General features: G+C 42.1%; 1 protein-coding gene across 2 annotated transcripts in view; it reads left to right on the forward strand.

Moving 5' to 3' along the window:
* LOC124621863 (probable ATP-dependent RNA helicase DHX34) overlaps nucleotides 1-17,882 on the forward strand; it is a 193,092-nt gene that overhangs the window by 126,472 nt on the left and 48,738 nt on the right. For both annotated transcript variants that reach the window (XM_047147328.1, XM_047147335.1), the window contains exon 14: nucleotides 17,277-17,443. In XM_047147328.1, coding sequence (XP_047003284.1) covers nucleotides 17,277-17,443 — 167 coding nt within the window. The remainder of the gene's footprint in view (nucleotides 1-17,276; nucleotides 17,444-17,882) is intronic.

The following is a 17,882-nucleotide window of genomic DNA, read 5'->3' on the forward strand; positions in this document are numbered from 1 at the left end:
CGCCAGTGACAAGAACCTGTCAGGCAATTCATATATGTTTTAGTGAGTGTGTGAGGAAGAACCACAGAGTTTATATGCAGTTCTATGCTTATTGTGTCATTGACTATTGTTATTAAAACAAGAACAGTTGAAAAAGTACTCTTGTGTACTCTTAATGCAACCTTATTAGAGGCAAGGCTCATTTTATGATTCATGTTAAGAAAGGGCATGGTATCCAAGCCAACTTTCTTTTAACTGTAATTCATTGTTTCTAACATCCAACTGTACGAGAGACTTGCTAGAAGTTACGTATTCATGTGGAAAGTGAGATTTTTTTTGTGTATGGAGGTCAAATACATCATTAGTTGACAAAAAGTAAAGTTTGTATGTCTACTTATTTCATAAGTAGAAAGAGTCTAAAAATTCCTGTACCTAGCATTATTTGTTGGAGAAGAAGTCAAGAGGGTTTCCAGCAGCCGGCTATTCAGTAAAGAAGAGTGGCTGCAAATTCCAAGTAAGTCGCCTCGTAAAGAAGTGGAAGGTGGTTTGGGGGAATAAGCTAATGTAACCCAGATCCGCACTCACACTTTAAGTCGTCAGAACATTAGAATGTGGCAACCTGTGTGAAATGATCGAGAAAACAGGAATTTTAAGTCAAAAATGAGAGAAGAAGCTGTTATATGTTGCCATAGCAACCAAACATAATAAGACAAGGGAATTACTACAAGACATTGGAATATGTCCAAGTATTCAGTGGAGCAAAATTTAAATGGAAAAACATTGAAGAAATGAAAAATTCACAACTATAAAAATAGTAAAGAAGATTTTGACGTATTTGTCTAAGAAGAATTACGCATGGACTGCTTCAACTAAGAAGCCAGTGCGGGGAGTATACAGCTCGCACATACATTGCGGGGACACAGACACTCAAACCAAAATACATCTGACGCCACTGGCACCAGCTGCTATTCACCGTTACTGACCTGCCTCCACATCCGCTCACCTATGCAACGAGAATTCTACGCTGGGTGAGTGTGAAACAAAACTTGATTACTTTAATATGAAGTGGTACAAGATACTGTTGAGTGAACTGTTATTGTGTAATTATCATAACTGAAGTTAGTTTTAAATGCTTACAAGAGCTAAGGCATATAAAAGTATGGAAAATATACAACAGGTTGGGGAAACTCAAGACCCAGCTATGTCCATGAAGATTAGCAAAGAAGTGCCTCTCTGGGATGAGTTGATGAATTTAATCAAAGCTAAAAGTCTTAAGTTAAACTCATTAAATTTTCAATTAAATACTCAAATGACAAATTTAGGTTTGTTAAATGCCAAAGTCAACTCTCAAAGCAAGGAATTTTGTAGTCCATGTGAAGACATGGGTGCTTTGAAGACTGAATTCAAAGCCGTAAGTAGTAAAGTAGAGAATTTAAAAGTAGATTTAAAGAATGAGTTAACAAATTCTTTGACCACTCATATAAATGATATGTTTTTCTGACCTTAGTCAGAAAGAGAATGACACCTTTCAAGATTTATCGAAAATATTGGAACTTGACATTGAGAACAAATATAATAATGTAGAATCAGAACTTACTGAATAGTTAGGGTGTTTTGAAAATGTGCACAATATTAAATATAATGATGTAAGACAGGGAATGAATACTTTGAAAGAGAGTGTAGATAAGCATAATGAATTAATGCCAATTATTCAATCACAAATTACTGGTGTCAATACATGGGTAGATAATGAAGAAAGGAATTTCAAAAAAGAAAATAGCTAACTCTGATATTATAAATGTAATTAGTTTGGAGCAACAATTTGGAGAAATTATAGATTGGAAGGTTACCGAGAGAATAACATCTGGGAACGTTTCACTTATTCCTTCTTCCAAACTTAATGATACCAGGAAGGGTATGGAACACCTGTGGAGAGAAATTATTTATTTATTTAATAAATTGCAGCCAAATAGCCATATACAGTTACTTTGCTTAACATTTTACATTTTTGCATATTCATGTATAGATTTCACTCTTTTACTGCGCTGTTCTATGTGATATCGTTCACAGGCTTCGTTACACAGTTCACACTCACATGTTGTGGTTGGGTCATGATAATTTTTGTTTTTGCATATTAGATGATGAAAGCCGTGAATAGATAATCTAGTTACGGCATGTCACAGTTCGAAGGTTGGTGCTGTCCATGAGCGATTCATCATTGTTTCGGTGCCATAGAACTCCTGCCATACTTATCTCGTTTATCCTCCATGACCTTCAGTTGATTTCTGCAAGCCTTGGTGTGTGGCATCATATATCGAAGTTTGATGTCTTCAATTAGAAATGTCTCTCTTGCTAGCAGATACACTATTCTAGATCTTGTTGTCTTTGAGAGACTTAGTGCTCTTTTTAGATAAGTCGATTTTACCTTTTCTAGTGTTTTTAGATTTTTTTCTGTCAGGTGGTCCCGTATAACCTCCATCCCATAGGCCAGGATTGGCAAGATTTATGTTGTTGTTGTGGTCTTCAGTCCTGAGACTGGTTTGATGCAGCTCTCCATGCTACTCTATCCTGTGCAAGCTTCTTCATCTCCCAGTACCTACTGCAACCTACATCCTTCTGAATATGCTTAGTGTATTGATCTCTTGGTCTCCCTCTACGATTTTTACCCTCCACGCTGCCCTCCAATGCTAAATTTGTGATCCCTTGATGCCTCAAAACATGTCCTACCAACCGATCCCTTCTTCTAGTCAAGTTGTGCCACAAACTTCTCTTCTCCCCAATCCTATTCAATACCTCCTCATTAGTTACGTGATCTACCCACCTTATCTTCAGCATTCTTCTGTAGCACCACATTTCGAAAGCTTCTATTCTCTTCTTGTCCAAACTGGTTATCGTCCATGTTTCACTTCCATACATGGTTACACTCCATACAAATACTTTCAGAAACGACTTCCTGACACTTAAATCTATACTCGATGTTAACAAATTTCTCTTCTTCAGAAACGATTTCCTTGCCATTGCCAGTCTACATTTTATATCCTCTCTACTTCGACCATCATCAGCTATTTTACTCCCTAAATAGCAAAACTCCTTTACTACTTTAAGTGTCTCATTTCGTAATCTAATCCCCTCAGCATCACCCAATTTAATTTGACTACATTCCATTATCCTCGTTTTGCTTTTGTTGATGTACATCTTATATCCTCCTTTCAAGACACTGTCCATTCCGTTCAACTGCTCTTCCAAGTCCTTTGCTGTCTCTGACAGAATTACAACGTCATCGGTGAACCTCAAAGTTTTTATTTCTTCTCCATGGATTTTAATGCCTACTCCGAATTTTTCTTTTGTTTCCTTTACTGCTTGCTCAATATACAGATTGAATAACATTGGGGAGAGGCTACAACCCTGTCTCACTCCTTTCCCAACCACTGCTTCCCTTTCATGCCCCTCGACTCTTATAACTGCCATCTGGTTTCTGTACAAATTGTAAATAGCCTTTCGCTCCCTGTATTTTACCCCTGCCACCTTCAGAATTTGAATGAGAGTATTCCAGTTAACGTTGTCAAAAGCTTTCTCTAAGTCTACAAATGCTAGAAATGTAGGTTTGCCTTTCCTTAATCTTTCTTCTAAGATAAGTCGTAAGGTCAGTATTGCCTCACGTGTTCCAGTGTTTCTACAGAATCCAAACTGATCTTCCCCGAGGTTGGCTTCTACTAGTTTTTCCATTCGTCTGTAAAGAATTCATGTTAGTATTTTGCAGCTGTGACTTATTAAGCTGATAGTTCGGTAATTTTCACATCTGTCAACACCTGCTTTCTTTGGGATTGGAATTATTATGTTCTTCTTGAAGTCTGAGGGTATTTCGCCTGTTTCATACATCTTGCTCACCAGATGGTAGAGTTTTGTCAGGACTGGCTCTCCCAAGGCCATCAGTAGCTCTAATGGAATGTTGTCTACTCCCGGGGCCTTGTTTCGACTCAGGTCTTTCAGTGCACTGTCAAACTCTTCACGCAGTATCTTATCTCCCACTTCATCTTCATCTACATCCTCTTCCATTTCCATAATATTGTCCTCAAGTACATCGCCCTTGTATAGACCCTCTATATACTCCTTCCACCTTTCTGCTTTCCCTTCTTTGCTTAGAACTGGGTTTCCATCTGAGCTCTTGATATTCATACAACTGGTTCTCTTCTCTCCAAAGGTCTCTTTAATTTTCCTCTAGGCAGTATCTATCTTACCGCTAGTGAGACAAGCCTCTACATCCTTACATTTGTCCTCTAGCCATCCCTGCTTAGCCATTTTGCACTTCCTGTCGATCTCATTTTTGAGACGTTTGTATTCCTTTTTGCCTGCTCCATTTACTGCATTTTTATATTTTCTCCTTTCATCAATTAAATTCAATATTTCTTCTGTTACCCAAGGATTTCTATTAGCCCTTGTCTTTTTACCTACTTGATCCTCTGCTGCCTTCAGTACTTCATCCCTCAGAGCTACCAAGTGTTAGCTATGATTAAGTTATGCTCTGTGCAAAATTCTACAAGGCGGCTTCCTCTTTCATTTCTTCCCCCCAATCCATATTCACCTACTATGTTTCCTTCTCTCCCTTTTCCTACTGACGAATTCCAGTCACCCATGACTATTAAATTTTCGTCTCCCTTCACTACCTGAATAATTTCTTTTATCTCGTCATACATTTCATCAATTTCTTCATCATCTGCAGAGCTAGTTGGCATATAAACTTGTACTACTGTAGTAGGCATGGGTTTCGTGTCTATCTTGGCCACAATAATGCATTCACTATGCTGTTTGTAGTAGCTTGCCCACACTCCTATTTTTTTATTCATTATTAAACCTAGTCCTGCATTACCCCTATTTGATTTTGTATTTATAACCATGTAATCACCTGACCAAAAGTCTTGTTCCTCCTGCCACCAAACTTCACTAATTCCCACTATATCTAACTTAAACCTATCCATTTCCCTTTTTAAATTTTCTAACCTACCTGCCCGATTAAGGGATCTGACACTCCACGCTCCGGTCCGTAGAATGCCAGTTTTCTTTCTCCTGATAACGACGTCCTCTTGAGTAGTCCCCGCCCGGAGATCCGAATGGGGGACTATTTTACCTCGGGAATATTTTACCCAAGAGGACGCCATCATCATTTAATCATACAGTAAAGCTGCATGTACTCGGGGAAAAATTACGGCTGTAGTTTCCCCTTGCTTTCAGCCGCTCGCAGTACCAGCACAGCAAGGCCGTTTTGGTTAATGTTACAAGGCCAGATCAGTCAATCATCCAGACTGTTGCCCCTGCAACTACTGAAAAGGCTGCTGCCCCTCTTCAGGAACCACATGTTTGTCTGGCTTCTCAACAGATACCCCTCCGTTGTGGTTGCACCTACGGTACGGCCATCTGTATCGCTGAGGCACGCAAGCCTCCCCACCAACGGCAAGATCCATGGTTCATGGTAATTTGTGTGTTGAATAATTTCATGGCCATTTCTAGACTGAGTAGGTGGATGTTTTTGATGTTCTGTATTGCTCTTATTGCTTGGGCTGCATGTTCTGTTGTATGTTTTGTGAAGCATTGGGCTGTTGGTTGCAATGTCACCCTTAGGTATTTAAAGTCTGATGAGATTTTTATTTTTTATCCTCTGATGTTGATTTTTGGGTGTTTCGCCTCCTCCCAGTGATTTTCTGCAGCTTCTGTATATCTGTTGATCCTCCAGCTATGTCGTCTGTGTATGCATATGTGTATACATCTTCTTCGTTTTCCCCAATTCACAGTACTTCTTCAGTGGCAAGAATGTACAGCAAAGGGCTCATTGGGTCACCCTGTAAGACTCTGTTAGATTGCAAAATGAGGTTCACAAAAGAGAGGTTGTCTCATATTGTGATTAAGTTGTATTCGAAGATTGACTTGATTATACTTGCCTATAAACTATCTTCGCCCATTGTGTTTTAGTTTTCAGACTATAAGATCTCTTTCCAGTGAGTCAAAGGCTTTGGTAAAGTGTATGAACACTGTGTAGAACATTTGTTTCTTTTGAAGTGCTTCGTCGATGTTGTTTAGAAGAAGCCTGACTGCCGTAAGTGTTGATTTTGTGGCGGCGTTCGTAGCGACAAACAATTCGCTGTAGAAACGGCTTACGAAGTCACCGCCACACTTTTAATAGCGGGCCGACCGGTCCGCTGGAACAGTGAACAGAAAGATGAAAACCCAAACACTCTGATTAAATAAAAGTCGGTACTTATCTTTATTAACGAAGATACAGAAACACAGTAGTGAACTCCGTGTCTACAGAAATCTGTCTAGTTTGAGTCGGAGCGGCTAGGTCAACGTCGGCTGACGACAAACAACAACTCTGCTGCGATGAACACACAACTGACTAGCAAGTACACAATTCGGTGGCGAGTATACAACTGAGCGGCGAATACAGAACTGTCCTAGCGCTCGCGACTCCAGCGCTTAAGAACCCAGAAGCCAGCGGTGGCGCGCGCAGACTTGCGGCGAATTCCTGTCTCGCTGGCGCTGCTTATGCGGACGGCGTCCGGACTTTGATGCTGCCAACCTTTTGGCAGCGGGCTCGGGTGGCATTACTGGCTAGGATACAACACTCCTCCCCCCCAAATCGCCACACCGTCGTTGAATAATGACGTGGCGAGCGTCGACGGCAGGGGAGGGGTCTGGCCGCAGGCGTAGCAGAAGAGACCGGGGCGGAGACTGTTGTCGGTGGCAGTCCCCGGTCCGCACCCCAGCATTGGCTGCGCGGGGCCTCGGGAAACACCGACTGAAAACCGAGGTCAGGGTGCACGCCTGTGACCACGGGCGCAGCTTCTGGTACTGGACACGACGGGGCGTCGGAACCCACGAAGAGAGGCAGCGTCTCCTGACGCTGCGTCGACGGCTGCTGAGTGGGCGCCGGACAAGGCGCTGCGGGGTCAGACTCCTTGGGGGTGCACGAGGAAAGCGGCTGCAGGACAGGCTGCACAGCCACCGCTTGGGAAGGCGGCCCCGCTGAGGGGTCGACGTCCATCAGCTCCGAAGGCGGTGGCGACTGAAGAGGGACCGCAGGCGCCGGAGTGACCACCTGGGGCGCTCCCAGATGAAGCTGCGCGGGAGGCATCAACGGGACGGGCTGTCGGCGTGGTAGCTGCGATGGCTGCTGTTGCTGCCCTGGGGGCGGCAGCGAAGTCGGAAGGCGCGGCTGGAACCCGCCGCGGACCAAATCTGTGGACAAAGAACGAGCGGCAGAATCCGGGCAGCCAGCGCGGCGCAACTGGTTCTGATGCCTCCTGTGCACCCCAGTAGCACCTTGAACAGTATAAAAACTGCGACCCTGGACACTTATCATGGTACCACGTTCCCAACGACAGCGACCGTGATAAACTCTGAAAAAAAAAACGGCGTCGTTGCGCTGAAAACACGTGGGATGCTGAGAAGCGGCGGGTCGATCCGGGGGGTGCAACAACCGTAGTAGGGTGCGATGACGATGGCCGTGGAGAAGCTCCGCAGGCGAAGGGCCATCGTGTGGCGTGGTCCGGTACGACGACAGGAACGTGATGAGGGCCTGCTGACGAGAGTGCGTAGCACGAAGGCGGTCCATATGATCCTTGAATGTGCGTACAAAACGTTCCGCTGCACCATTCGATTGAGGGTGGAACGGCGGAGTAAGAACATGGCGAATGCCATTGGCAGAACAAAAACTTTCAAATTCAGCAGAGGTAAATTGTGGACCATTGTCAGACACTAAAACTTCTGGAAGACCCTCAATACAAAAAATTGAAGTCAACGCCTGTATAGTTTGTGCAGACGTTGTAGACTGCATGGGCACAAGAAACGGAAAATTACTAAATGCATCTATCACGATGAGCCAACGAGAATGCCAATATGGACCAACGAAATCAATATGTACTCGCTGCCAGGGACCGGCAGGGCGTGCCCACTCAAAATAGCGTTGAGGCGGAGCAGCTTGGTGTTCGGCACACGTCGAACAATCTGTAGACATCTGCGTAATCTGCTTATCAATGCCGATCCATGTACAATGACGGCGGGCAAGCTGCTTGGTGCGGACCACTCCCCAATGACCTTGATGCAACAAGTTGAGGACCTTGGATTGGAGCACTTGGGGAACCACTACACGAAGCTGGTCATTCTCGGTGCGTAACAGCAAAACTCCGTGCGAAACAGACAACAGATGACGTTGCGGATAATAGCGACGAACCACAGGATCCGATATGTCCTTTGCCTTGGACGGCCAACCACGTTGAAAAAAACTGAATAGTAAACTCAGATGAGGATCCGTAGCTGTCTCACGTGCCACCTGACGATAATCAATCGGAAAATCCCGGAGGGATTGATGTTCATCGGTGTCAATCTAATGGCAAGAGTCGTCAGAGGAATCGAAGACATCATCCGCAGGAATCGGCAATCTAGAAAGCGCGTCAGCGTTTGCATGCTGAGCTGTAGGGCGATACAGTATCTCATACTGGTATTGTGATAACAAAAGAGCCCAACGTTGTAGTCTCTGAGCTGTCCGCTGAGGAACTGGTTTAGACGGATGAAACAGTGACGTCAGGGGCTTGTGATCTGTTACTAAATAGAATGGTCTACCATAGAGGTAGTGATGGAATTTTGTGACACCGAACACAATAGCCAACGCTTCCTTGTCCAATTGGCTATAATTACACTGAGCTTTGTTTAGCAATTTAGATGCGAACACAATTGGACGTTCGGTGTTACCGACTCGGTGAGACAACACAGCACTGAGGCCGAAAGAAGAGGCATCACAAGCTAACACCAGAGGCTTGTTAGGGTCGTAATGGACCAGACAACGATCATTCAATAAAGCCTCTTTAAGCTGCTGAAAGGCTGATTGGCAATCAGCTGACCACACAAACGGAACATTCTTACGGCGGAGACGATGCAACGGTGCAGCAATCTGTGATGCGTTAGGTATAAACCTAATATAATATGTCAATTTGCCAAGAACTGCTTGCAATTCCTGCAGATTGCGAGGGGCGGGCAAATCACGAATAGCTGCTAAATGTGACTGGGAGGGATGAATGCCTTGAGCATTAATAACATGTCCCAGATACTCCATCTCCGTAAGGAAAAATGAACATTTATCGATGTTGCAACGTAGGCCTGCCTGAGACAACACTGTAAACAAACACTCCAAATTACGGAAATGTTCAGCAGGCGTCCGACCGGACACAACAATATCGTCTAAATAGTTGCAACATGATGGCACATTAGCCAGACGTTGTGACAAAAAACGCTGAAAAACAGCTGGAGCTGACGCACAACCAAAAGGCAAACGCAGAAAACGGAACAACCCCAACGACGTGTTTATGACAAAATACTGTTGTGATTGCTCGTCGAGGGGCAATTGCAAATATGCTTCACGGAGATCAATTTTGGAAAAGAAACGAGCTTCCCCTAACTTATCCATCAGCTCGTCCGGTCTAGGCAAAGGAAAAGAATCAATGACAGTCTGAGGATTAACTGTCGACTTACAATCAGCACACAGACGTAACTTGCCAGACGGTTTCTTTATAATAACTAAGGGAGAAGCCCACTGGCTCGCTGAAACGGGTTGAATAACACCGTTGTCTTGCCAACGACGAAGTTCATCTGCTACAGGTGCCCGGAGGGCGTGAGGCACTGGACGAGCACGAAAAAATCGAGGCTGAGCATTATCTTTTAACGTAATGTGAGCGGCAAAGTTCGCAGCACAACCTAGTTCGTCTTTAAATATGTCACTGTATTGTTTACACAAATCGGTTATGCTGTCTTGAGGAACAACAACAGAATTAATTTGCAACACATTGTCTTGGATAGACAGGCCAAACAAGTCAAAACAGTCTAATCCGAAAATGTTTACACTGTCTGTAGCGCGGAGCACTGTGAATGAAACTGTTTTTGTATTGCCACTGAATGTGGCTGGCACGCTACATACACCTAACACAGGAATTTGTTCTCCACTATAAGTAGCCAAAGAATGTTTTGCCGCTGAAAGTTTAGGGCGGCCGATAGCCGCATATGTAGCACTATTTATGAGAGTCACAGACGCACCAGTGTCTAATTGAAAATTGAAGGTCTTATCCTTGATGCGTAGCTTCACAAATAGTTTATTACACTGTCTCTGGATCGGTGCAGTGGAGGCAGAAGACACAAAATCAGCGCGTTTAGCGCGTGTTCGCTGCTTACGACAACTCGTGGGTTGGGCGGGTGGAACAACAACTCCCGCTTCACTTGCAGTCTGTACATTACGTTTTACAGCGTTTGAATTACGCTTGGGTCGCATAGCAGAGGGCTGGGTGGGTGGCTTATTGCAAACAAGTTTATTACCCACACGAACCGTGGAAGAGTCTTTAAACGCGACCTTCTGGGCGGGCTGGCTTTGAAGAACATGAATATCCATGGGCTGGGCAGCACTAGAATTGTTCTTGCGTTTACGCAAACAAACAGTCTGAATGTGTCCTTTCCTTTGACAAAAGTGACAAACCGCGTTTCTTAATGGGCAACGTTCACGAGGATGAGCAAGAACACACTTAGGGCAAGACTTAACTCTATCATTTTGCGCACGCAGCTGACGAATGTGTTTAACATGACGCTGCCGGCTAGTGTTTACAGTCTGACTCTGCCGGTGGGGCCGCGGGCGTGACATAACTTGCTTGGCACAGGCAATTTGAGAAATACATGGCTGATCTAACTCACACTCAGCATAGTCAAAAGTATCTTGGGCTTCAATGATGTTCATCACAGTCTCTAATGACGGGTCAGGCAACTTTAAGATAGCAGCACGAATACGAGAATCTGCAATGTTTTGAGTAATAGCGTCTCGTAACATGACATCACTGTAGGAAGCTCCACACACACAATTAAATCGGCACTGACGGGTGAGGCCCCGTAAATCTGTTAACCACTGTTTATTAGATTGATGTGGCAGTTTCTTTAATCTGAAGAACTTGAATCTGGCTGCTGCCACATGAACTCGCGACTCGAAGTACTCAGCAAGCTTGTTAACAACAACGTCATAGTCTAAAGCTTCTGGCTTGGATTCCGGGAACAACTTACAAAGTAGTCGATAGACTTCCACGCCTGCAGTGGAAATTAAATAAAGCTGCCGCTCAGTACCCGTGATTTTGTAGACTGTCATGTGCGCCTGCAACTGCGCGAAATATTCTCGCCATTCTTCCTTTGATGCATCAAAAGCACGGAAAGGTGGTGCTGCCTGTGCTTGTTCCTTTTGTGTTGGAGGATTAGCCGCTTGTTTGGCGATTGCTTCCACCAGACTTTGTATTTGCTGACTCTGTAACAAGATCAACTGTTGTAATTCGGCAGACATAGTGAACACAAATTAAGCCAGCCCCCAAAATTTTATCGCTATAATTAGTATAACCAGAAACAAGTTGAACCAGCCCTGCACACGAGTTCGGAAGCCCTCGTCGCCAGTTTTGTGGCGGCGTTCGTAGCGACAAACAATTCGCTTAGAAACGGCTTACGAAGTCACCGCCACACTTTTAATAGCGGGCCGACCGGTCCGCTGGAACAGTGAACAGAAAGATGAAAACCCAAACACTCTGATTAAATAAAAGTTGGTACTTATCTTTATTAACGAAGATACAAAAACACAGTAGTGAACTCCGTGTCTACAGAAATCTGTCTAGTTTGAGTCGGAGCGGCTAGGTCAACGTCGGCTGACGACAAACAACAACTCTGCTGCGATGAACACACAACTGACTAGCAAGTACACAATTCGGTGGCGAGTATACAACTGAGCGGCGAATACAGAACTGTCCTAGCGCTCGCGACTCCAGCGCTTAAGAACCCAGAAGCCAGCGGTGGCGCGCGCAGACTTGCGGCGATTTCCTGTCTCGCTGGCGCTGCTTATGCGGACGGCGTCCGGACTTTGATGCTGCCAACCTTTTGGCAGCAGGCTCGGGTGGCATTACTGGCTAGGATATAACAGTTGATCTTCCAGATCTGAAGCCCATTTGTGGTTTTGGGAGGTGACTGTCCACACAGGCTTTGATTTTTTGTGTAATTATCTTTGAAAACATCTTGAACTGAGTATTTTCTGGGGCTATGCCTCTGTACTTGTTTGTGTGCTTTGGGTCTCCTCTACCTTTGTAGAGAACTTTTATTATTGAGTGTCTCCATTGGGTCGCAATTCTTCCAAGTTCCAGGCATTTGTTCAGTAGTTTGATCCATACGTGTTGGAGAGCCTCTATCACATCTTATATATGTTCATTATATGTATTATCAGGTCTTGCTGCTTTCTTGTTCTTCAGTGTTTTTATTACTTCTTCTACATCTTCTTCATTTAGAGGATCCCATACATTGTCTTTTTCCTGTGGAGAGAAATTAAGCTTAGCCAAGACAAAGTAGAAAAAAGGGTAACTTCACCTAAGGTTGTGTTAACTAGTGAAACAGTGACTGATTTGCAATGGGGAGCTAATCAGGGTTATCTAGACAATTCCCTAAATTTAAGCTGGACGGACCCATTTCTTAAAAAGATTTAACCAGGCTTTGCCAGAAAATTGGGAAGATTCCAAGAAGATCAAATTTGCTGTGGGATACCTTCTAGGGGAAGCTTCAAAATGGGGAACAGTAAATATTGAGAATTTTTTATCTTGGGGAGACTTCCAAAAGAAATTTAAAGAGAAGTACTGGTCTGCCAGTGCTCAAGAAAAGTTAATATCAGATCTATGGGACCAAAATATCATAATACTGGGGGTACTATAAGGAAATATTTCGATTGGCATTTAACACAAGGGGGGGTTGGGGGGGGGGGGGGTGGAATACAGTGTAAAGGATGTAAAACTGTATATCCCCCAGGGACATTAAAATTCCAAGTTAACGGGCGGAGTAGCAACCATTGGATCCCATTTTCGGTGCTTTTTCCTGCACCGAATACCTTGAAAATCTAGAACTATTCTGTAATCTTATTGCTTAGAAAACAGGATGTGACTATGAAATAGGGAACAACTCAAGAGAATCACAGAAAAAAAGTGATATCTAGATGAAATAAACTGAATAGAGCATTATATTTGTGGAAAATATAATAAGATGTGACTAGCTGAACAACTGTTATACCGTAGTGTATAGATTTTCTATTTTGTGTAGAGTATTTTATACCTTTTATGGGATGTGATATAGATGGGAGGTTTTGTATAAATTTTGAAAGAGGTGGGTATTATAGCTAAAAGCATGATTTATAAGAACAGATAAATCATGATTAACACAAAACAAACATCACACCTTTCGAACAACCCTCACAAACAAGCGTGCCTGATGTTTCATCATTTGCTGTTTCCATAGGGTTCCTAGGATTTCCTTTGGGGACCTCAAAGGGTAAAGGTGGGACAAGTCCATTTTGTAGGAGTCGATTTAACACCAAACCTCCTCCGGTGTCTCACTCAAGTACCTGAGGGGTAGGGATCCTAGGGAAGGGGATTGGGAAGGGTTTTCTGTCCTTGGGGCAATCTTCTTTCTCTTCTTTGATCCTAGCATCCAGGTCTATTTTTTCCTTTCTTATTTCTCATTTGAGGACCTGTCAATTTTTTCCTTCTTTACAAATTCACAAACTTCTATCACTGAAGACTTTCCTTATTTCCGTGGCTACTGAAAACCTAAATCTTATCTTTAGATATACCCAAATATAGACTTCTACACAAAAATTAAATCACAGAAGAGGAAGCCACTCACGTTGAGAGAACCGCCAGGTGTTGTAGGGAAAATGTGTGTACATATGCAAATATACGCACATATATAGGAAGCTATGCCAGTACTACATCAAATATACATAAGAAGAGATGCACATTCATAACGAACAACTATAAAGCAGTAATGAGGAATGGATAAATAAGAGAGAGGTGTCAGCAAAGAAAGAAAATGAAAGTAAGAGTAGAATTAGTCATGTTGATCATTAATAAACGTCAGAATAACAAGCACTCTGATGAACTGAAGGATAGTGGGACGTAAACAGTATATGTAGACATCATATCTATTGAAAATATAGAAGTTTATAAGTAGAGGAGGACTCTAGGGAGTAAATGATATATTAAAGAATGAATGTGAAGTTTAAAATAGATTTATATCTATTCCAGAAGATACTTAATTATGGTATACATAGAAATATATACTAGGGTAATGAACTGTGAGGCCTACTCAGAAAGGATAAGGGGAGTGTACCCAGCATTTACTAAGTATAAAGGGCAGGCATACCTATGTGGAGATAGGACAGTCTGTGGCCTAAAAATAGGGATGTTTTGTAAGGGGTGTACCTACCAGAATGGAAAGAGGAAGTGCTCTCATAAGGTCAACCCACAAGCAAGGAATAAGTGCTGATCCTAGAAGAAGGAAACAGTATTGTGACAAAAGTCACAAATTTTATAGGGATTATTCTGGGGACTGTGAATTCTAAGAACGACTAGCATTATTATGTTTCGTGGAACTAAGTGAGAGTCAAAAGAACACTTTCATTTCGTCCAGAGTTCGTCCAAGCTACAAATAATGAAAATAGTACATACTAGGAAAAAGATAGTACTAAAGATAAGACTAGAAAATAGTTTACTCAAGTGTCATAAATACCTGAAGTTTACAATTGGGAAAAAAAAGAAGAAAGAGTCCTCACAGTTCCTAAATATTAGTAAAGCTGACTAAAACCACAAATAAATGCTCATGTCTTAATAACAAAGTAAAATAAGAAAAGAGTAGAGAAACAGTATGCGAAAGATTGTTCAAGAGAGGACAGAGAATTGTTATGTAAAGGGAAGATATGTATATAAATATATGTAAGAAATGTATACTTTAAGACATCAAATGTAATTTTGAGTGATATTATTTGTGTAATGATTATGTATAAAATATCACTTGCTTGATCTGGGGGGAGGTGGGATATGTAGTGATTCGAGAATTTCTGTGTAAATTCTGGAACTACTTAGCCTTCTACCCTCTTGAACACACAATATTTAGGATGTGAATGTGGGATGGTAGAATCCTACCTACTGCACATCACATTTTTGTGTGTGCAGTTTCAAAATCAGTTGCGGGAAGAAAGTAGGTGCGGCGGTCAAGCGGCAGGGACAAGTATCTGTCGGACAATCCATAAATGTTTTAGTGAGTATGTAAGGAAGAACCATGGAGTTTATATGCAGCTCTGTGCTTTTTGTGTCATTGACTATTGTTATTAGAACATGAACAGTTGAAAAAGTACTCTTGTGGACTCTTGACACAACCTTGTTAGAGGCAAGACTCGTTTCATGATTCATGTTAAGAAAGGTCATGGTATCCAAGCCATCTTTCTTTTAGCTGTAATTCAATTTGTTTCTAACATCCGCCTGTATGAGAGACTTGCAGGAAGTTACATATTCATGTGGAAAGTGAGATTTTTATTGTGTATGGAGGTCAGATACATCGTTAGTTGACGAAAAGTAAAGCTTGTATATCTTCTTATTTCATAAGTAGAAAGAATCTAAAAATTTCTGTACCTTGCATTATTTGATGGAGAAGAAGTCAAGAGGGTTTCCAGCAGCCAGCTATTCAGTAAAGAAGAGTGGCTGGAAATTCCAAGTAAGTCACCTCGTAAAGAAGTGAAAGGTGGTTTGGGAGAATAAGCCAATATAAGCCAGATCCACATTCACACTTTAAGTCGTCAGAACATTAGAAGTGCTTGTGAAGGCCTACCATGCGAGCAATAACAGGCTAACTGCGGCTCAAAGGAAGTCTGTGACTGAATTCAAGCTGAAGACAACTGGTCCAAGTGTACTCAAAATCAAGAATTTGTTTTGCAAGTTTGAGAGAACAGATAGTGCTCATGAATACAGTGTTGGCAATGTTGGTTGTCCAAAAAGCGTGTAAATGCCTGAAAACATTGAAAAGATATGCACTGTGTTTCAAACCAGCCCCAGAAAATAGATCAGGTGAGCTATACAACAGGTGGGAATCAACCACGAGACACTGTGACAAATTGTTGTTGAAGACCTGCATCTCTTCCCATACAATGTTCAAACCCATCACCCATTAAGCCCCAGGGCCATGGAACAGTGGTTGCATTTCACCAACACTATTGTCCGTAGAATTGATGAACAGGACTTTGATTTGAATAGGGTTCGGTTTAGCAATGAAGCTCGCTTTTATTTGGATGGGTTCGTCAATAAGCAAAATTGGCACATTTGGGGAACTGAGAATCCACATTTGGCAATCAAGAAGTCTCTTCAGCCTCAATGGGTGACTGTGTGGTTGCAATGTCCAGTCACAGAATAATCGGTGCAATATTCCTTGATGGCCCAGTGACTACTGAATATTATGTGAAGGTTTTGGAAGTTGATTTCATTCCCGTTATCCAAAGTGACCCTGGTTTTGACAAGATGTGGTTCACACCAAGACGGAGCTCAACCACATCAAAGAAGGAGAGTGTTTGTTGTCCTGGAGGAGCACTTTGGGTTCTGGAGCCTGGGCTACCCAAAGGCCACTAGCATGGGCATCAATTGGCCTCCATATTCTCCTGATCTGAATACATGCAACTACTTTTTGTGGAACTATAGTAAAGACAAGGTGTACAGCAATAACCCCAAAACCATTGCTGATCAAAAAACAGCTGCTCAGGAGGTCATTGATAGCATCGACGTTCAGACACTTCAGCAGACCATGCAGAATTTCACTGTTCATCTGCGCCACATCATCACCAATGACAGCAGGCATATCAAACATGTCATAACCTAAATCCTAATATCTGTAGTGTCCTTTACATAATAAACTGTGTGCACACTGTAGTTTGTAACTAATTTACATTTTTTTGTTTTCCATATGTTTCAACAACTGTCATCCTCTATATAACAGAACAGCTACTTTGAAAAAAAGCCACTGTTCCACCTCTTCAACTACTCTGCTGCTATTTTTATCACATCTTCTAACAAAAGCATTTTCAGGGATTGCGTTTATCAGTTTTTGTAGATTGTAGATGCAGTTCAGTTTATTCTGCTGTTTTTTCTTAGCAGCTCAGTAGTAATTGCTTTATTTCCTTTTGCACTGAATTTGAAAGTGATTTATTTGGGAGAGTAGTTATTTTCTTTGGATTAAATGCTTTACATTTCAAGTTATTAGCACTGAAATAAGGTGCAGTTAATTGAGTATGCGTACATAGTGAAAGTGTTCAGTTGCTGATTGATGAGGTGTTTTGGTTTAAAGCACATATTATATTTCTTTGTAGTGTATTGAAGTTTGGATTTGATTATTGGCATTGTTATAATAAAATTATTATCATTATTGTTGTTATTATTTTGCAGTCATCGGCTGAGCAACTGTTTCACACATATGGCAAGCCATTTGTAGCGCTGCATCCCCTGAGCTTTTTCAGTCATCATCCTGATGTGTTACAACTACAAGACTCTGATGTTGTGGGTGGTGATTCAAGGACTCCCATCTCTACAAAGCATCAGATGCTGTGTTACTTGTATGTTATTATCACATTTTCAAAATCTTTTATTTATTTATTTTTATTTAAACAAGCAAGACTTTTGTGAGAATCTCAAGTATAAAGCAAAAACCATGAAAACTTAAGATGTGAAAATAGTTACGAGAATTATTTCATTCAGGTAAAACCCAACTGTTTATTGCTGTGGGTTGTATCAAAAAATAATGTGGCTCATAGTTTGAAAGAAATGGGCTCTACAACATTATTTTCTTTCTGCAGTGGCTTTTTAACTTCAATCCAAGCATTTCCAATGGCATGAGGAGAATAAATATGAATAATACAAAATACACTCAAAATGGTCATGAATGTCCAGAACGGGCAGGAAGTGTAGGGCAAAGTATTGCATGAACCATTGTCATGGGTATGCTTTTTTTATATATCTCTCTTCAAAACAATACCTTTGTGAATGTCCCCCAAA

The sequence above is a fragment of the Schistocerca americana genome, chromosome 1, assembly GCF_021461395.2.
Source record: "Schistocerca americana isolate TAMUIC-IGC-003095 chromosome 1, iqSchAmer2.1, whole genome shotgun sequence".
NCBI classification, from domain to species: domain Eukaryota; kingdom Metazoa; phylum Arthropoda; class Insecta; order Orthoptera; family Acrididae; genus Schistocerca; species Schistocerca americana.